This window comes from Centropristis striata, chromosome 7 (assembly GCF_030273125.1).
Source record: "Centropristis striata isolate RG_2023a ecotype Rhode Island chromosome 7, C.striata_1.0, whole genome shotgun sequence".
In the NCBI taxonomy this organism is placed as follows: domain Eukaryota; kingdom Metazoa; phylum Chordata; class Actinopteri; order Perciformes; family Serranidae; genus Centropristis; species Centropristis striata.
In genome coordinates this window covers 35,501,097-35,520,987 of record NC_081523.1, presented here as the reverse complement: position 1 = coordinate 35,520,987, position 19,891 = coordinate 35,501,097, and the positions used below count along the sequence as shown (strand labels likewise).

General features: G+C 41.4%; 1 protein-coding gene across 5 annotated transcripts; it reads right to left on the bottom strand.

Moving 5' to 3' along the window:
- Nucleotides 1-693: 693 nt before the first annotated feature.
- LOC131974167 (bromodomain-containing protein 3-like) lies at nucleotides 694-19,774 on the bottom strand. Of its 5 annotated transcripts, none has more exons than XM_059336354.1 (12): nucleotides 19,662-19,774; nucleotides 15,202-15,524; nucleotides 14,993-15,104; nucleotides 10,913-11,050; nucleotides 7,141-7,288; nucleotides 6,617-6,786; nucleotides 6,077-6,472; nucleotides 5,345-5,473; nucleotides 5,052-5,258; nucleotides 4,628-4,860; nucleotides 4,227-4,525; nucleotides 694-4,061 (listed from the first exon to the last, which is right to left on the bottom strand). In XM_059336354.1, exons 2-12 carry the CDS (start codon nucleotides 15,291-15,293, stop codon nucleotides 3,943-3,945), a joined length of 2,043 nt encoding a protein of 680 aa, XP_059192337.1. In that variant the 5' UTR covers nucleotides 15,294-15,524; nucleotides 19,662-19,774; the 3' UTR covers nucleotides 694-3,942. The 5 variants fall into 5 exon arrangements, with proteins under 5 accessions (XP_059192337.1, XP_059192341.1, XP_059192338.1 ...); XM_059336358.1 differs by having other exon boundaries at nucleotides 5,076-5,258; XM_059336355.1 differs by having other exon boundaries at nucleotides 19,609-19,739.
- Nucleotides 19,775-19,891: the final 117 nt, after the last annotated feature.

Genomic DNA, 19,891 nt, shown 5'->3' with positions numbered 1-19,891 from the left:
TATTTTTGGACAAATTATACAACCATATGTATCAACAGAGTATAATCGTACCATTTGAAGCATTTTTAGGCATTTGAAATTTTGACCATGTATCAACCATGTAACAGAGTTATACTCAGAGTGGGCCATTTTGCAAAATAATTACACAAAAATGATTTGCAATCAACATTCAAAAAGGTTTTCTTAAATATAAAACCTCAAATGTTACATTTCTTTTCCTCCGACCAGAGAACAAAAAACCCCTGTAAATGCAAATGTTTATTTTTGCAGATATTCAGTCAAATTTGGATGTAGTGATAAAATCTTTAAGAGTCTGGAAAGGTTTGGTTTAGAAACCTTGAAAGTGCTGAACCTGCAGGAGTCAGTTTGTCCTCAGTGTGGACAGACATCTCATGTGTCTCTGTCCTGATAAATTAAAGCGGTGTGTGTGTGTGTGTGCCACAACAAACAAAACTTGTGGAAGACTTATTGTACTGTGACTTTGTTTTCACTTTTAGTATTCAAAGATTCTCTGCAGCAATACTTACTGCAACTTATGGTTGAAGAGGTCCCAGGTGGCTCCAGGGTTAGATTAAATCTGACAGCTTCAGTCCCTTCCTGCAGCTTTATCGGCACACAGAAGTTTTTAAAAGCAGACTTTCAGAAAACCTCCACAGCAGTACTGTATTTGTTTGAAAGAGAGTCAAGTCAGGGTTTCAGTTTATGTGTTTATTTATGAAAACAAAGGAACTCAGAAAATAAGGATCCCATATCAGTAATTACATCAAATAATTCACTTGTTGGTTGTCGGTTCGTCCTCTCTGTCTCTACTCTATGAGCGGAGTTCGATCTAAACCTCAGACAGCTACTATACAGCTACTATACAGTGCTCAAACATACGGAAGAAAGAACGTACGGCCGGAGTGCATGCAAATACATAAAATCACGTTTTCCTTTTTCTTATTAAAATACAAAAATTAACTATGAGCATCAAAGCTCGACCATCAACTAAAAACAGAGAAGGGTTACCGTGGCAACGAGCCGTCTCACTGTCCGTCTGTCTGTCCATTTATCATTAATCAGTTATTGATCGTCTGTGAAATGTTCAGAATAAAACCACGTCTGTTTCCAACGTGTTTCACGCCAGAACAATAAACGATCAGTCTGACGGTGAAACGATTGTTGCAGAAAATAATGAGAAAAATAAATTATCGGCTGTTTGTCCGCAGCTGCTGAACTGAAACACATTTAAGATTCAACACCTTTAAGCCAGAAACCTGATCCAATCAGAAGCCGACAGACATGAGGTCAACCAATCACAGAGGACGAACCCGAAGACAAGAAGACTCCGAAACCGGACAGGTGTGGACCCCTGAAGACTTGGTCCGACCTCCAAATTCACAAAATAAGTCAGGTTCATCTGTACGCAGAGGTCAAAGGTCAAACACGAGGAGAACATCAACAGGAGGCGTTCTGCCAACAGAGAGACGGACAGGTGGACAGGTGAGCCGAGTGTTTGAGAAATCACACGATTAAATCTGATTGGTTTGACCTGATTGATTGATTGGATCTGATCGACAGGAAACGCGGCGAGGAGTAGAGAACGGTGCCCCGCCCCCACCTGTGACGAGTTCAAAAACATGGTGGAAAATTGGAAATTTTAACTTTCAGCCAGAGAACCTTTCCTGTGAGGTTTCAGGTCACATGATGCGTGTCACCTTTATTCATTCTTCCCTTTAACATGACGACAAACCCAAAAATTCAAAGGTCACACTCCCAAACACAAACTTCCTGCGCATCAATTTCAACAAACCAATAGGGTGGATACGAGGTTGTGACATCACAAAAATAAAATCTGTTGCAGCCAATCAGATCAAAGCTCAGCTAAAATAATAAAGCTGGAAGTAAAAACTGGATTATAGTAAATTAAATTTCACATCTTAGAACAAGAAACTCTGAAGAAGTTTCAGCTAAAGATTGAAAACGTTGAGAAATAAAATCCTTTTTATCGTCTGTAGAGCAGTGAACAACTTGATGTCGGAGCTTTTCTTCATGTTGGACATTTAAAAAATACATAATTTAAAAATAAACAGCTGTTTTTTGTAAAAGACATTGATGTGTTTATTTTAAACAACTTTTTTTGGGAAAACTCTTTACTTTTTCAGCAGAAGTTTTGTTTACGTTTGAAAATAAGCTAAAATAAACTTTAAAAGAATCAAAGACATTTTTAACCTCCGACGTAAAACTGACGACCTGTTTGGGGGGGAGGGGGGGGATACAGTATGAGTGGTTCTGGTTTGGCAGTGGGGGGGCGGGGGGATGGGAGGGGGGACAGGACAGCGGTACAAAGACATTTTTATATAGAGAACCTTATAAGACACAAACAAGTTCAGCACACAACCTGAAAAAAATCAAAAAATGAAAAATAAAAGGAAATGTAGTGTTAAAAAAAAAAAAGTCTGTCTTGCTCTCTGCTGACGGAGGCGGCTCTGGGTGTGTGTGTGTGTGTGAGGGGGGCGGAGCCTGTTGGCCCCGTCCCCACACTGCTGACCCCGGGACAGACAGGGTGGGTTTTGGATGCAGGACCGGCAGAGGACGGGTCGGTCTCAGAGGGTTTCTACTCCGAGTTACGAACCTGAATTACTTTACAAATCAGATTTGCATTCTAATTTTTAAAACAAACTTTAAAGACTTGAGACTTGTTGCAGAGAGAAAATTTGGGTCGACTCTTCAAACTTTTTATTTCTTTGGATCAAAGGACGCCGCTCGTCCCCCTCAGCCAGCCGTCCACTCACAGCAAAGGACCAACAACAGAGAGATGAATTCTGCTGCACACAGACAGCGGGTCGTCTCCTCCCTAAAGGCGGAACCGCCTCACATCGCTCCCAATCGGCTCTTTCTACAGCATCTGTGTCTGATGTTCCTGTCTAAGGTCACTCTGACCAGCCGATCCACCAGGTGACCGTCTACGAGTTTCATAGGTTTTTGTGGGGACGAGATGAGACCGCTACAAGGCAACATAATCATTTTAAATTGTTCTTTTTGGTCTTAAAAAAAAGAATTACTAATAATTAGGATTTTTTTTCTCTGGAAGAAGACAAAAACCTGCCGACTCATACAAAAGGGATTTAATGTTCATGAAGTCAGAAACAATGTGAAGTGTTTAACTGTTTGAGATATTTTCTCTGCGGCAAGTTTCAAGTCTCTAAAAACATGCTGGGTTTATCTGGAAACAAAGAGTCGAAGAAATCGGTCGGCTCCGTGTTTTCACAATGCTCCTGACTTTAAGGGAACTCTTTGCAACTCAACTTCCAATCAATCCATATGGGAAACCTTGATCAGAGTGAAACCCGCTGAGGTCTCTCCTCCTCTCCCGTGATGTTCTATAGATGCTTCTGGAATGTTTTCAGAGGTCAGGGGTCACAGCCGGCCGTCCAAAAACAAGAAGAAGAAAGCCTCCACGGCAGCGATTCGAGTGTTCAGAGAAGATCAATACGACTCCCACACAGAGACAGACAGGCTGCCTGTCTGTCTTCCTTCTTCTCCTCTCGCTGGGAAGTTGTTGCTTTCTTCTTCTTCTCTTCTGTTTGTCAGCATTTCCTCCAGGAAAAAAAAACGACACTAGGAGCTAAAAAACAGGTCAGCCTATTTACATACAGTCTCCAAGTCTGGGTGTGTGTGTGTGTGTGTGTGTGTGTATGTGTGTGTGTTTTATATATTTGTGTGTGTAAGTGTGTGTTAAAGGAAGTTCAGAGTGTGTATCTCCGTCTTTTGTTTGTGTTTGTTCAGGATGGAAGTTTACATGGATGTGTCTGTAAATGTGTCAACTGTATAGATTGAGTTGTGTGTGTGTGTGTGTGTGTGTGTGTGTGTGTGTGTGTGTCTCTGTGTGTAGAGTGAATAAACCTCTGTGTGTGTGATCAGTGTGTGTGTGTGCGTGCATGTTCAGTAACGTGTGTGTGTTCAGTCTGTGTCGGAGGAAGAGGAGGTTCCTGTTGAGGAGCTGTCATCAGAGGAGGAAGAGGAGCTGCCACTCAAACGACTAGCCCCGCCTCCTGAGGCCCCTCCTCCTGCTGCCTTCTCTGTAGAGAGAGAGATAGGCAGGTTAATAAACAGATCCACCAGTTGTATTGAACTTACATAAATTATACTTTTGGTTTATCTTCTGCCCCAAGTTTTGCCCCATTAGTGCCAAGGACATACCCTTGTTGGGCAGAGGCTAAAACATAGAAGCAATCAGCACTTACGCAGTAGTTTCCTCTGCTTCTTCTGAAGGCAAGATTTGACGTAGCGCTCCAGCTCTCGAAGTGTAGAGGGTTTGAGGGTTTCAAAGTCGATCTCGATCTCATCGGGGTTGGAGTCCCTCAGTGACGGCTCTCTGGACTGGATGATGTGAACGACGCGGCCCAGCTTCTCCCCCGGTAGCCGGTTTATATCCAGACTCAGCTGGCGCTTCTCGTCGTACGACATTGGGAGAGACGACTCCTCGCCGTCATCTCCGTTAGCTGAGCCACCGCCTGACGCCTTATTGCCTTTCTTAGGTTGCCTGGAAACACACAGTCATACTCTAGATTTAAATTCTGTCCCAACAGCGAATATTTAAGTTATGTGTTCACATGTTAAAGGGAACTCATTGATTGAATCGTACCTCGTGGCGGTCACCGTGCTGTTGGCTTTTCTGGCTGGAGCTTTCTTCTGATTGGCTGGTTTGGGCTGCTGAGCAGCTGCCTTGGGCTTCTTCTCTTCCTCCAACTTGCCCTTGTTCCCTTTGTCTTTCTCCTTCTCTTTCTTCTTCTCCTTGTCTTTCTTCTCTTTCTTCTTCTTTGGCTTGCTGACTGGTGCCTGGGACAGGACTGCCAGCTGCTCGTGCACCGCCTTCAACTGGTAGAATATACTAATTATCAACACCTTTAACCTCTGATCAAGATTTAGAAACGCCTTTAGCTGGTGAATTATTCTACAAATCATCTAAAATCACATAAATATCAAAACACAATTTAATAGAAAATTAAATCAACTTTAATTAATTCTACAATGATATTAAAAAAGAAGAAAACCAGGATGTTCTTGACCTGTGATTGGTCGGCAGCACCAACCTGCTCCTGTAGCTCAGCCAATCGCGTGGCTCGCTCCTCCTCTGAGTCGGACGATTCGTCGGAGGAGGAGTTGTTGCTGCTGTCAGAGGAGGCGGTGCTTTTACTGACCAATGGTGTTGTAGACGGGACTGATGCTTCCAGGCCCTCGTCTGGGATCTTAGCGAAACGCATCTCGAACACGTCCTGAGGGAAGAGACAGACAGAGATTAATGTCACTGACTGCAGGAACCAAAGAGGTGAAGCTCTGACAGTTCTGGAAGTTGTCGTACCTGCAGCTTGCGGGCCATTGCCACCACCTCGTGGTCTGGAGGGTTGTACTTGTAACAGTTGGAGAACATTAACCTGACGTCGGTTGCAAAACTTTGAGGATCACTGTACTCTCCTTTATCCATCTTTTTCTGTTGGGGGGAAGAGAGGGAAGAGATATTAGAAATGTAGAAGTGACGACCTAACAAGGCTGGCAGCTCTGTGGAGGTCCCTGCACCAACAACAATGCACAATATGGAGATTTAAATCAAAAGTGTACCCAGAATTTTCTTTGAACAACATTCTTTGGTGTCAAAAACACCGTGTCCGGCTGTCCCAGTAGGTACAACCTGACTACAACTTAAGGTACCCTGTGAGATTCTGACCTGCAGTAGTGCTTTGGAACATTGTTTTGTTTCTACGTTGATGATTTGGTACAACAGGTTCACATTCTAGCCTTTGGTTTTGAGCTACTGCACTGATTGACAGTGGTTGGTGGTAACATACCAAAGAATGCTCCAACAAAGGCGAGCAAGTCAACATGGACATAAATGATGAAAGTAAGGATGTTCCGATCCAATCTCAATGACTTGTTATTCGGTGAGATAAGCTGCAGTTAACTTGATGACTCACATGGATCCTTCTTGGATCAAAAGAGAACAGCTACACAGATGATATACAAGCCCTGACTGACTGAACCTTCTGTGATGTCACTGAAGTGTGTTTTTTATGTGATGATGTCATGTGAGACTAACCCGGACGGTGCTGAGGTCCATGGGGTGTTTGATGATGTCGTGGTAGTCATGCAGCTCCAGAGCCTCGGCGTCCACCGGCTTGTAGAAGGGCCAGGCGTAGGCAGCGTGTTTCTTGGAGAGCATCTCCTTCAGGATAGCGTCGCAGTGTTTCATCTGCTCGCCCAGCTTACCGCCCTTACTCCTCCCGGCTCCGCCTCCTCCGCCTCCCACGTCGCCCCCCGCCACCTCCTCCACAGTCTCCCTGCGGGTCTTGGCGGGTCGGGCGGCGGCCTCGCGTCTGGAGAGGCCAAGTTTAGCCGGTTTGACGTCCTGAGCGGACGGAGAGTCGGCTCGACCGGCAGAGATTGCCGACGTGGTGGGGGTGGTGGTGTCGGCTTTCCTCTTCACACCTTTCTTCTGTAAGAGACACAGACGAGTGTGAGCACAGGCGGAGAGAGAGACAGGTGAAGACACGGGGACAGAAAACAGTAGCAGACAGGTTGAGAAAGAGGAAGAAAACGATTTATTTTATATTTGAGGTCATGTGACTGTGTCTGTTACCTTGACAACAGGCTGTGCAGACGGCATCATGGTTGCCGGAGGCTGTGGGGCAGATACAGGGGGTGTGGTCTGGACAGGTGTGGGCGTGGTTGAGATGACAGGTGTCTGAGAGGGGGAGGGGGAGGGGTAGGAGGGGGGAGGGGAGGCTGAAGACTCCGCCTGTTGACTCACTGAGGACAGAGACAAAACACTGTTAGGACTGCAATCACTTCAAACACCTGCAGCAGGTTTTTTTTAACCAAATTCTACAGATTTTACAAAAGTTCAGTAGCATCAGATTAAGTGTCCAGAATGTCTCATAGGTGATGGCGTCTTATTAGCAATAACGGCCCAATGTGACACGTGAACTCTTTATATTTATATTGTAGTAGCATTATTAGTAGTGTGTTGTGTACCTGTAGTAGCAGTATTAGTACTGTGCTGTGTACCTGTAGTAGCAGTATTATTACTGTATTTTGTACCTGTAGTAGCAGTATTACTGTATTTTGTACCTGTAGTAGCAGTATTAGTACTGTGTTGTGTACCTGTAGTAGCAGCAGCGGGCTGTTTGCTCTTGCTCTTGCCTTTGGGAGCTGGAGGCAGCAGGGCGACTTCTTCTTGAGGCATCTGAGCCACTTTCTGCAGGAAGATTTTCTCTAAAGCCTGAGCCATGAGGACGATGTCATCTGTGGGCTACACACACACATACACACACACACGTCAGGATATACTGCAGTAACATGTGTAGATGTACTGCAGTAACATGTGTAGATGTACTGCATTAGCTTGTGTATGTATTAGATGTACTGCAGTTGCGTGTTGATATACTGCGGTAGCCTGTAGATGTACTGCAGCAGCGCGTAGATGTACTGCAGTAGTGTGTAGATGTACCTTGTTGTAGATATATTGCAGTAGCGTGTAGATGTACTGCAGTAGCGTGTAGATGTACTGCAGTAGCGTGTAGATGTACTGAAGTAGTGTGTAGATGTACTGCAGTAGCGTGTAGATGTACTGCAGTAGTGTGTAGATGTACTGCAGTAGCGTGTACATGTACTGCAGTAGTGTGTAGATGTACTGCAGTAGCGTGTAGATGTACTGCAGTAGTGTGTAGATGTACTGCAGTAGTGTGTAGATGTACTGCAGTAGCGTGTAGATGTACTGCAGCAGGGTTTCCTGCAGGAATAAACTTTGGCCGGGGGGAGGTGAGTGGGGGTGTTCAACCTGATAATGGTTGCCGAGAACTGTTCTCAGCAACAACCAAAAAAGAAGGATGAATTAATTAATTGCTTAGATTGTTCAATTATTATTTTTGCCCTCAAAATTAAAGAGAAGATGCCTAATCAATTATTATTTTTGGCTCTCAAAATATGACAGAAGTTGCTTAACAATAAACCCACAAACATGATGGAAAACACGAACTGTTTATTTTTGGGGTCATGGCCTAATAAGTGTGGGAACCCTTGGCATACAAAGCAAACAGAAAATTCAGAAAACAGAAACAGACTAGGGATGCTCCGATCAGGATTTTAGGTTCCGATCACCGATCGGATCTTACTGAAATCAGTATCTGCTGATCCAATATTTCCAATCACAGTGTCTTAAACAGCAGTTGAAGCATTTTATTTATTGTGTAACAAGTATTAAAATAGGAGATGAGAAAGTATTATGAATTGACAACAATCTGTTTTATTGCAGGGAACTTGCAACATCCCACTCTAGCTATTACTCTCTTAGAGAGACAACTTCAAGCTTACATAGACTGTATAATCGTAAATCAAATAAAATACTTTTCATAGGTGCAACACTGCATTATTTAAAGCAGGGGTCTCAAACTCAAATTACCTGGGGGCCGCTGGAGGCAGTATCTGGGTGAGGCTGGGCCGCATCAGGTATTCCACAAAAAAAAAACATCTCAAATGTCATTACTAACAGTTATTAACTTCAATGACTTCTTCTGAACATGAACTGTCCTGAACATGAATGGAATATTAAAGAACATGAACAGTTCTTCTGAAAAAGGGTTCTCTTAATTGTTAATGTTATGTGTTGTTATTGTTATCTTTATAATAGAAATACCGTATTTCCTCAATTTAAAGATGGGCCCCTATCAACCATTCAGGAAACATCATTTGACGGGTAACAGATTTCCACACAACACCTGTATTTTGAAGTTTGGCCACACAAGTTAGCACTGTAGGTAAATATGGCTGTTTCTCCCGCTGTCCTAGTCATTCTCTGTAAAATCGAGCCGTTTACGCACGTTCTTCTGGGCTTTTTAGTAGTTTAGACATTTTATATCCTTAAAATGAACATTCAGCGTGCTGTTCATTGTTTGTTTACATCCGAGTACTTCCAATATGGCCGACATCCGGGTAACTGGCTACAATGCGCTGTGTAAAACACTCTCAAAAGTGCTTCTTTTTTTAATAACAGCCTCCTTCAAATAATAGCCTGCCTCTATTATTAGTTGGGTCCCAAACTGATTTTTTTATTAATAGAAGCCCCGGCTACTATTTGAGGAAATATGGTATTACTAATATAACATGGAATGATTAAATGTTTTATATATAAATTATTTAATGTGCAAACTTCCCGAGTAGGGTACTATTGAACTTCCCTGCTCTGCCCTGTTTGGGACGTCGCCGAACGTCACCGGAAAGACCAGAGTAGTACTGAGCAGACCCGAATGAACGACGAACTGTTCCAGAGGAAAAGTTACCAGTTAAGTGCGCCGCTGCGGCCGCACATGCTCGGCGGTTATGGCAGAGTTAAACTGAGCCTAATCATAACTGCCTGTTATCACTTAGTGTTCGTTGTGTGTGAGTACAAGTTATTTGCATCGGTTGATTACTATTATTTGCTGTATAATGTATGTTTGTATGGATCCGGACCAGTCGCCATGTTGTGATGCGTGAGCCCGCACAAAGTTTTATTTTTGTGAAACCTCACCACAGCAAGTCCTGTACCTTGTTCATGTGTGAACCAATTAAAGAGAATTAAAAAAAAACTCTCTGGAGTAGCTGCAGTTTTTCTAACAGAAAACTTAGGCCAGACTGCCTATGCCAGCATACAAAATATAGTTTACAAACAACGCGGCAGGTAATAAACGGTCCAGTTGCCTTTCTTTTTGCGCTCAATATTTATGTCTTATGTCATGATGACATGAACATCATGACATTTGTAGATGGTAGAAAGTCCCGGAAAAGCGGGCACTTAAAGGACGACTGCTAACGGGCTGGTCATTAACCGCTGTGCTGTTGTTGTAAATGTCTTCATAGAAACAAGCGAAACGAACAATAAACTTTGATATCAAGGTGGGGGCCACAAGATATAGCCACGAGGGCTGCAATTCCTGTGTGTGTGTGTGAGAGAGATATGACGCAGAATGCACTGCAGGCAGACAGCGCAGCACTAAAGAATCAACATTAATTCATTATAACACAAATCTATCTATGTGTGCTGGTAGATTAGTTCTCAAGCGCTGCCGTGTCGCTTGCATGCGTTGCATCTTTTTTTTTTTTTGCCCGACATTCTAACCCAGGCGCTACAGATTTCAGGCTGGGCGGGGCCCCTGGCCAAATAAGGTCTGCAGGAAACCCTGCTGCAGTAGCTGTGTACCTTGAAGATGTACTGCAGTAGCGTGTAGATGTACTGCAGTACCTTGTAGATGTACTGAAGTAGCTGTGTACCGTGTAGATGTACTGCAATAGCTGTGTACCGTGTAGATGTACTGCAGTAGCTGTGTACCGTGTAGATGTACTACAGTAGCTGTGTACCTTGTATATGTACTGCAAGAGCTGTGTAATGTACTGCAGTAGCTGTGTAGATGTACTGTAGTAGCTGTGTACCTTGTAGATGTACTGCAGTAGCTGTGTACCTTGTTAATGTACTGCAGTAGCTGTGTAGATGTACTGCAGTAGCTGTGTAGATTAACTGCAGCAGCGTGTAGATGTACTGCAGTAGCGTGTAGATGTACTGCAGCAGCGTGTAGATGTACTGCAGTAGCGTGTAGATGTACTGCAGTAGTGTGTAGATGTACTACAGTAGCTGCGTAGATTAACTGCAGCAGCGTGTAGATGTACTGCAGTAGTGTGTAGATGTACTGCAGTAGTGTGTAGATTTACTACAGTAGTGTGTAGATGTACTGCAGTAGCTGTGTACCTTGTAGATGTACTGCAGTAGCTGTGTAGATGTACTGCAGTAGCGTGTAAATATACTGCAGTAGCGTGTAAATATACTGCAGTAGTGTGTAAATATACTGCAGTAGTGTGTAAATATACTGCAGTAGTGTGTACATGTACTGCAGTATCTGTGTACCTTGTTGTAGATGTAACAGTTGGTGAACATGGTGTTGAAGTCCTGCATGGCCTCGCTGGCGCTCCAGTAATAGTTGTTCTCCAGACGTTTCTTGATGGTCCCCATGTCCATTGGGTTCTTGATCACCTTGTGGTAGTCCTGAAAACACAGACACTGTCAGCTCAGCTGGACACAAACACCATGTTTCATTCAGACTAAACCTGCCGTGTAAAACAGAGTGGAACTAGGGCGGGGCGATATGGCCCTAAAAGAACATCGCGATATTTCAGGGAATTTTTGGCGATAATGATATTCTTGACCATATTACAAAAATACTGAAAAATATATATACATTTTTTTAGTGTGTATAAATAAAAATCATACAACAAAATAAAAATCAATCATAAATCTAAAATGTAGTCTAAACTGCAAATCCCAACAGTTGCCAAATACAAAAAAAATGTACTCTCGACTCTTGAGTATTAGCAAATAATAATAATAATAATAATACATTTAATGTATAAGTACCTTTCTAACACCCAAGGACATTATACAATAGGTTGAACAAGACAAAAAAAACATTTGGGGTGTCCGGGGGGAGAAAATTTTGTACATTTTTAAGTAAAATGCATCAACCTTGTCCTATTTGAAAGCTCGAGAATTTTTTTCCCTAAAAGCCCAAATTTGGTACCTCTCACACATTCTAATGCCACTATTCTATCATAAACACTAGGGATGACGCCGATCGATCGGCAACTGATCGGATTGGCCCGATATGATAAAAAACGATAAATCGAAAAATCAGATCAAAGGTTAAAATAACCGATCCGATCGCATTATACATGTGCTTTCCAAGTGTTTGTTATGGTGTGATATACATTCCGGATCCAAAGGTGGTGGTAGTGCGCCAAAACGCTGCTGCTTTAAAACAAAGAAGAAAAGTTGTGTTGTGGTCACGCAGCCTGCATGCACCTACACACACCGACAACATGTCTGCCATATGGAACTTTTTCGAAGTGAGTGAGTCCGATGTCACACACGCTTGCGGCAATTTATGCAAACGTTTAGACATTTAGAGAAATGTTAGTGTGAGAGTGAGCAATAATAATATGTTACACTGTACTGTGTTACAATGTGCAATAATGACACCAATGTTCAGACTGGCATTTTGAGTTTGTTTAGCCTGTTAACCCATTAAGGCCTAAAGCGCCTGGAAAAAAATGCCTGGAAAACCTATGGGCGATTTTCAAATGACCCCCTAAAACCTGAAGTTTTTCTGGAAATTCAACACCTACTAAATAGATTTTTCAGCCTCTGTAGCAGATAAAAATGAAATTCAAAAAGTATTTGAGAGCTTATACCCGTGGCTTTCATACGAAGTTGAGTTTATTTGTCCAAACCTTCAATTTTTTTTTTTTTTTTTTTTTTAAATCAACAAACTCAGCAAATGTTACATTTGACTGAATAAAAAATCCTATGCATAATACTAATACATGCCCATTAGCAAGATGCAAACATGATATGACCACTGGAAGAACAAGACAGTTCTCATTAGCCTACTCTAATAAAAAATAAATAATAATAATAATAATAATAATAATAATAATAATAATAATAAATAATAATAATACATTTTATATATTGCACTTTTCAGGGTACTCAACGACGCATAATGTAATATAAGACATAAACAGTCATGATTTCTTATATCATCATCACAATCAATTAGCCTATTATTATTATTAATATTAATATATTATTAATAATATTATTATTATCTCCAGATGGCCACAAATCTGTCTGTTCTTTGGTGAAAATATGTCGTCTAAAAACATATTCCTCATCCATAAATGCCGGTCGATTGGTTCCGAGGGTTCAAAGTCCGGATCAGCAATTAAATGATCGGCGCTGTTTTAATCAGATCTCCTACGTCACTTACTGCTGAGCTCCTCCGCTATAGTCGTCTTCCGTCATGATTTATAAGTTCTGGAAAAGTCCGATGTTGCATTGCGAGACTCCCGCATGTATTCTGATCATGTTCTGATGCATTTCATTGGCCAGGGGACCGAAAATAGGTGGAAAAAAATACAAATACTACAAAATGACATATCCGCTGTCCCGGCCTTAATGGTAGAGTGACGCAACAGCGCTCCCGGCTTTAATGGTTGAAATGCGGTAATGCTTTCCCGGCGTCAATGGGTTAAATAGGCTTAATTTTCATATGAATTTTATACGATATATGCAACAATACAGCCATTTAAAATGGATAGTATCAATAAATGAACTTTCAACATGAAGCTCTTGCCTGTTCTTGACTGCCCTATAGAGGCCATGTTGGCATATTGTTTTCCACAGTGCCACTGCTGCTATGAAGGAATATTAAAGTTACTGCTATGCAACAAATAAAGGTCAATCTAGGTCATCTAGTAGTATCTAGAAAATAAATGATTACAAGGTTAACATAAATGGAAGACTATAGGCCTGTGCATGAGTGGATGAATTGATGGGGGGAAAACGAGAGTAAAATATAAATATTAATGTCGTCCCATGTGATTGTTCGGTTCTGATCGGTAATTGGATCGGTTAGGCTTTAGGTGATCGGTATCGGTCCCAAAAAACCTGATCAGACCATCTCTAATAAACACTGATCTTAATCATTGCATATTTTAACTAATTATTGTAAAGGAGAATAAGGGTTCTTGTGTGTTTTATTTAAGCAATCTTATTTTGACAGTCCTCTTGTAAATTCTGTGGTGTTAACACACTGTGTTCTTATTTTGAAAGGTAAAATTATACTAGTATAATCGTGAACAATACGATATGGCACACCCCGAATCGTATTTGTTGTTAAACAGGCGGATGGATCTACTTTTCCACTTTGATAAAGTTTATAGTTCAGCTGTGACCACATCACCTCCTTCTGCGACACATACTGCGAGGTGGATCTCCCTACCGTCATCACAGGACGTTTTATTGTTTGTTTTACATGCAGGAGTGCCCAGTCTGAAGAATAAACTCAAACACAATGACCATAGTTCAGTTATGATAGTTGGCTGTTTACAGGGGGGCCTGACTTCTCACTGTGGTTACGGATTCTGGATCACCACAGCCCGAGATGGCTCAGACCGCCTAGTTGTTTCTAGTTGTTATTATTATTATTACTACTATTATTGCACACATGTTAGATATTGCACCGCCCCCTAGATGTCAAAGGTCACCAAATTGTTTAGGTGTTCCCAGGATGACGTCATGACTCTATATACCAAGTTTGGTTAAGATATATTAAAGGGTTGCTGAGAAATGGGCTAACTTCCTGTCTGGCGACTTAGCCATTAAGTTTGATTGGTTGTCACGGCCAAGCACCTTTATTTCAAGAAGCTGTTGAATGCATTCGTGTGTCATAGATACCTCGTTTGTGAAAAACGGATGAACGGGTCAAGAGTTAATAAACATTCAACTTTGACCTGTTGGTGGCGCTAGAGCTCTTGAGCTAGTGTTGCCTACACAGTATCACCACTTGAACTCAAGTAATGGGTGGTCTGCTGTTAAATTATTACAATATTGGGGAATTATTACATTATCAGGACTTGCGAAATGAAGGCTAACCTGATAATGCAATAACCTCCCATTAATGTTATACTTTATTACATTATCGGGAAGTTATTACATTATCAGGTTCTACATATGATTTTTTAGTCTTTAGTCTGTTGCAAAAAAACACTTATACTTGAGTATTAGCAGGTAATAAAAATAACCATCCAGGGGGTCAATATCATGATATGCATTTTTTTACTCATAAAAAAAATATACCGGTATCATCATGAACGATACATAACGGCACACCCCTAAATTTAAAACACATTTAACTACTCGGTCCAGAACAGGTGTGAGCAGTGAGACAGATGGAGCAGTAAGACAGTGTGTGAGACAGGTGAGACAGTGTGTGAGACAGGTGTGAGATAGGTGTGAGCACTGCGACAGGTGTGATATAGGTTTGAGCAGTGAGACGGATGGAGCAGTGAGACAGTGTGAGCAGTAACACAGGTGTGAGACCAGTGTGAGCAGTGAGACAGGTGTGAGCAGTGAGACAGGGAGACGTACTGCGAGGCAGAGCTTGATGGCGTCCACTGGCTGGTAGAAGGGCCAGGCGAACTGATGCTTCCACAGAGTCTTCACCACCACGTTCTGCATGTACTGCAGCTGGTTCGTCTTCCTGACAAACAAACAAACACAAACACAACAATGTCACGTCTCCATGTTCATCAGAGGAGTTAGGTGTGTCTAAGGTGTGTCTCAGGTGTCCTGCCTACCTGCCAGGTTTGGTGGGGTTGGTGACCTCAGGGGGGGCTGGGTTGGTGAGGGTGGGGGGGCTGGGGGGCGCAGCCTCGGGGGCGTCCGACATGGTGGACGACGTTAACGCAGCAATGCACTGTGGGACGGCAGTGTCTGACCTGGAGGTGAAAAAACTAGTCCCTCTGTGGCCTGAGGGTGTGTGTGGGGTGTGTGTGTGTGTGTGTGTGTGTGTGTGTGTGGGCACACAGGTGTGTGTTAGTGTGTGTTCAGTTTAGGTGTTGGAGGTGTCGATTTTTCAGCTCTATGTTTCCCCCGAGGAGACAAACTCCCATCGCACAACCTGAGAGAGACAGACAGAGACAGAGAAATTAATAAATGTAGTAATAATTCTCCACTTCAGAAGTCAGCCTTTGTAAACATAGGAGAAAACCTGCTGACTGTGCAATGAAACAGTTTATTTCACAGCCAAACAGACTGCTTCTGTGTAGGGCTTGGCGATATAGTGATATATTTTTAAATGTGATATGGAATTAAGCCATATCGCATATATCAATATAGTTAATTTTTTTTATTTTAAATATAAATGCTGCCCTCACTAGGATTTGTCATATTTAGTTATTTTGTAATGTTAGTTATTCTTTTCTCATATAAATATATTTATTTCAGAAAAAGATTGGCCTATTATATTTCATAGGCTATTTTTATTTAAGATATTTTTTTTATTTAAATGTGCACTTTATGGAGCTTTGATTTCAAAAAACGTACTCCTGTTATACAGTATTTATGTTCACTTAAAGAAACAGCTTCAATAAAACTACTTGTGACATGTCATATTTGACTTTGACTGAACATTTGCTCTCACTTTGAAATAAAAATATTGGGATATATATCGTATAACGATATTCAGCCTAAATATATCAGGATATGACTTTTGATCCATATCGCCCAGCCCTAAAATGTGTGATTTTATCATTTCAGGGCTTTTAAAGTCTTGTGTGTGTGAGTGAGTGTGTGAGAGAGATGATGTGATGATGGATCTGGTTCAGAGCCAGACTGGTTTGGGATGTTGAGTCTGAAAGTTATTTTGCAGAGAAATGATGAGTGACGGTTCCTTTGAGCTTCTGCACGATATGACGGAAACGGTTTTTAGAAGGCTGCTGTCCTAAACTAATCACTTTATTAAAGGATATTTAGAATGATTGTTCATTACACAGAAGTAGGGCTGGGCGATATGGACGAAAAGTCATATTCCGATATATTTAGGCTGAATATCGATATACAATATTTATCCTGGGTTTTTTTAATCGCAAAGTGAGAGCAAATGTTCAGTCAAAGTAAAATATGACATGTCACAAGTAGTTTTATTGAAAACGTTTGTTTAAATGAACATAAATACTGTATGACAACAGGAGAACCTTTTTTAAAAATCAAAGCTCCATAAAGTGCACATTTAAATAAAAAATATCTTAAATAAATATAGCCTATGAAATAAAAACAGGCCAATTGTTTTCTGAAACAAATATATTTATATGAGAAAACTAACATTACAAAAGAACTTAATATGACAAACCTCAGTAAGGGCAGCATTTATATATAAAGAAAGAAAAAAATTACTATATCAACATATGCGATATGGTCTAATTCCATATCACATTTAAAAATATATCGATATATCTTTTATATCAATATATCGCCCAGCCCTAATTTCTCTGCAAAATCACTTTTAGACTCAAACAACCCAAACCAGACCGGCTTTGAACCAGATCATCATCTCTCACACACAGGAGACTTTAAAAAGCCCTGAAATTATAAAATTTAGCTACTGCAGTACATCTACACATTTCTGTTTTCAGTATTTAAATTCAAGTCAAATGATCTGTCTGCAGATCAGTGCAAGACAAGCAGGAAATCAGGTCTGACAAACATCAGATATTTTCTGAGTGAAAACTGACTAATAACCTCTGAAGGTAAACAGACAAACTAGTTATTATAACTTTCACAACTGCAGAATCAGAATCATGCTGATATTAAAATACAGATAACAGACACCTGTAACCTCAACAGCTCTTCCACTTAGGCCTGTAATGATAATCACTATATCAACTTATCTTTTTATAAAAATGGACATGATAGTTTCTTTCTGGACTCCATATATTAACGTTTACATGCAGGACTTTTTGTGCTTTAATTGTATTTTAAGTAAAATAATATAATGCATAATGTTGCATTTTTTTGCTAACAGAGCCTTTGTTTTGGTTGTAGTTCATTTAGGTTTTATTTGTCTAGGATATTTTAATATTTCTTTTCCACATTTCAATTCCAATGTTTAATATTCTCAAAATGTAACAATTCAATGCTGTGGAAAAGGATGTTGTTATCATGCTCTAGTATCGTTATAAAGCTAAAACATCGATACAATGATATTATCGTTTATCATGATAGTTTCTGGGAAAATATATCATCCTAAAAAACATGTTATGGTGAAGGCTCTACCTCCACTATATTTACTCACTGAGAGGTTAATTTAGTACTGAGTGTCGCTTCTTTAGCCGTATTAATATCTGGAATAAATAAGCGAAGCAGTTAGATAAAAATGTGTCCTAACACAATAAAAGCCTTATCACAGCGACTCTTCACCTCCTGAATCGTCACTAATTTACTTTTTGTTTTGCATTCTGGTTTGTCCGGTTCTGTGTGTTGGATTTATTTGCACATCAGTTTGTGATGTTGTGAGTCAGTCAGCGGGCAAAGAGCTTCATGAAACAGAAACATGTGACATTCAGAAACATCTCAGAACTCCTGAACCATCAGCATCAGTCTACTCTACAGTGTTACAACACAGAAAGTTTACACAGTTCATCTAAACTCAGAGACTCATGTTAGAGACACTTTGGAAACATTCAAGCAAAATAAACATGAACAGCTGTAAAATAAACAGACCAATCTGATATGTCTCATGTCACATTAAAAGATTTAAGTTTACACGAGTGACTGCGTAGAAGAAATTAAATCAAACTGGATCTAAATTCAAAGTTAATGTGACTCAAACTGCAATAATTAATGATCACTGATGGAACAGATATTAAAAACTGACTCTGGCTGCTCGTTTGTTGTCTGCTGTCCCTGTTTTTTTAATACATGCAAATTAATATCAGCTCTCAAAAAGTGACAAAAATATGAACCATTTTTTAACTGTATATTTTTTTAATTAAATTATTTTAACGTATCATTTGTCTTTAAGTACATTTCTTGCACTCATCTTGTGTCTTAAAAGTTCAAAATTACATGGTATAAAAAATAGCAATGAAGGTTTTTTATTTCCATTTATCATTATTGAGCTCGTCCACAGATTAAACATTAGCCTTAGATCTTTACTGCGAGGTGGGAACTAAAAATATGTACATTATTGTATTCACTTTGCATCATAATATTGAATTGTCAAGTTATTGATACATTGATCGGGACTTCACACCACTATTATCTACTTTACCTGACAGATCCAGAATATTAATAGATATATAATCATCAATAAATGGTGTATATTTACAGATTAAACTATCAAACTTCACCAGCTGCAACATTAAAGCCTCAATAATAATAATAAACATGTTGTTCTGGATGCTATCAGTATGTTCTGGTGCCGATACTTCAGGGAGGTTTGGAGTGCATCACTTTAACTTGTAACAGAGTATTTGTACTCTGTGATACTGCAGTAACTGATCACAGTACTTGTGTGTACTTTATGTGTCCCTGCAGCTCAGAGAGGCCTCAGTGTTTACCTGCAGCTCGGTAACACAGCTCAGAGCCTCCTACCTGCCCGGGCCCCCGGTGAGCGGGTCCGGATCAACAGATGTGGGTCCGGCCGCTGCCTGCCTGCCTGCATGCTGCGGTCAGCGGCTAACGGGGAGCTAACGGCTAACACACACCGCTGTGACCAACGAACTGCACCAATCCAACCAGCAGCGGCTCCATCCGCGCACACACACACACTCCGCCGCTCATTTAGCGCTCGATGACACAGAAAGTCCCGCGCTAACTGCCTCACCTGGCCAGGTGTGAGTGTTTTTGCAGCTACCGAAACATCCCATTTATCTCGCTTTAAAAAGATGGCGGGCAAGCCGAGGCAGCCTCTAAGCTAGGTGGCTAGCTAGCCGAGCTAGGCTACTCACCGGAGCCGTTACTGTCGTTAATGTTATTAAAACCGCTCCTGTTGGTGCATGAGCGCGTTCTGCCGTCGGTATCCCGCCGTTAGGTCGGTACCAGGCCGAGCACCGGGCGGTTTGACGCGCTACCGGAGCGGATCTGTGCAGATGTTACCGCTCGGTGTTTGGCTAGCTAACAGTTAGCCTATTAGCTGTTAGCCTGTTAGCTGAGCTTTGTCTGAAGGCGCCGAGCGGCCGGAGGCTCCGATATTTCATACACACCGTCATATACAACACACTCCCCGCCCCCGGTACCGGCACCGCGGCCTGTTTACTTGGTTCTCGGTGCTCCGGTGCTCCCGCGGCGGCTCCGTCAGCTTTCTGGAGGATTTTTTTATTTAGCGGAGTAGCATAATAGATGAGTTATCAGCTGTCTACCGTCTGCGCAGGCGCAGTGGCGAGCAGCATCATGCATGTTGTTGTGAGCGGATTGGCTTGCGAGCTGGTTGCCGGGACGTGATTTGTCGCGGAGGGACGTGAAGCGCTGTGATTGGGTGAGAAGATA

What these genes read in the sequence shown, in the direction of transcription:
- LOC131974167 (XM_059336354.1), bottom strand. Translation starts at nt 15,293, where the DNA reads ATGTCGGACGCCCCCGAGGCTGCGCCCCCCAGCCCCCCCACCCTCACC. An exon ending in AACCCCACCAAACCTGGCAG is followed by an intron (nt 15,105 to 15,201) that starts GTAGGCAGGACA and finishes TTTGTTTGTCAG; the next exon opens with GAAGACGAACCAGCTGCAGT. An exon ending in GCCCGCTGCTGCTACTACAG is followed by an intron (nt 6,787 to 7,140) that starts GTACACAACACA and finishes CTCTGTCCTCAG; the next exon opens with TGAGTCAACAGGCGGAGTCT.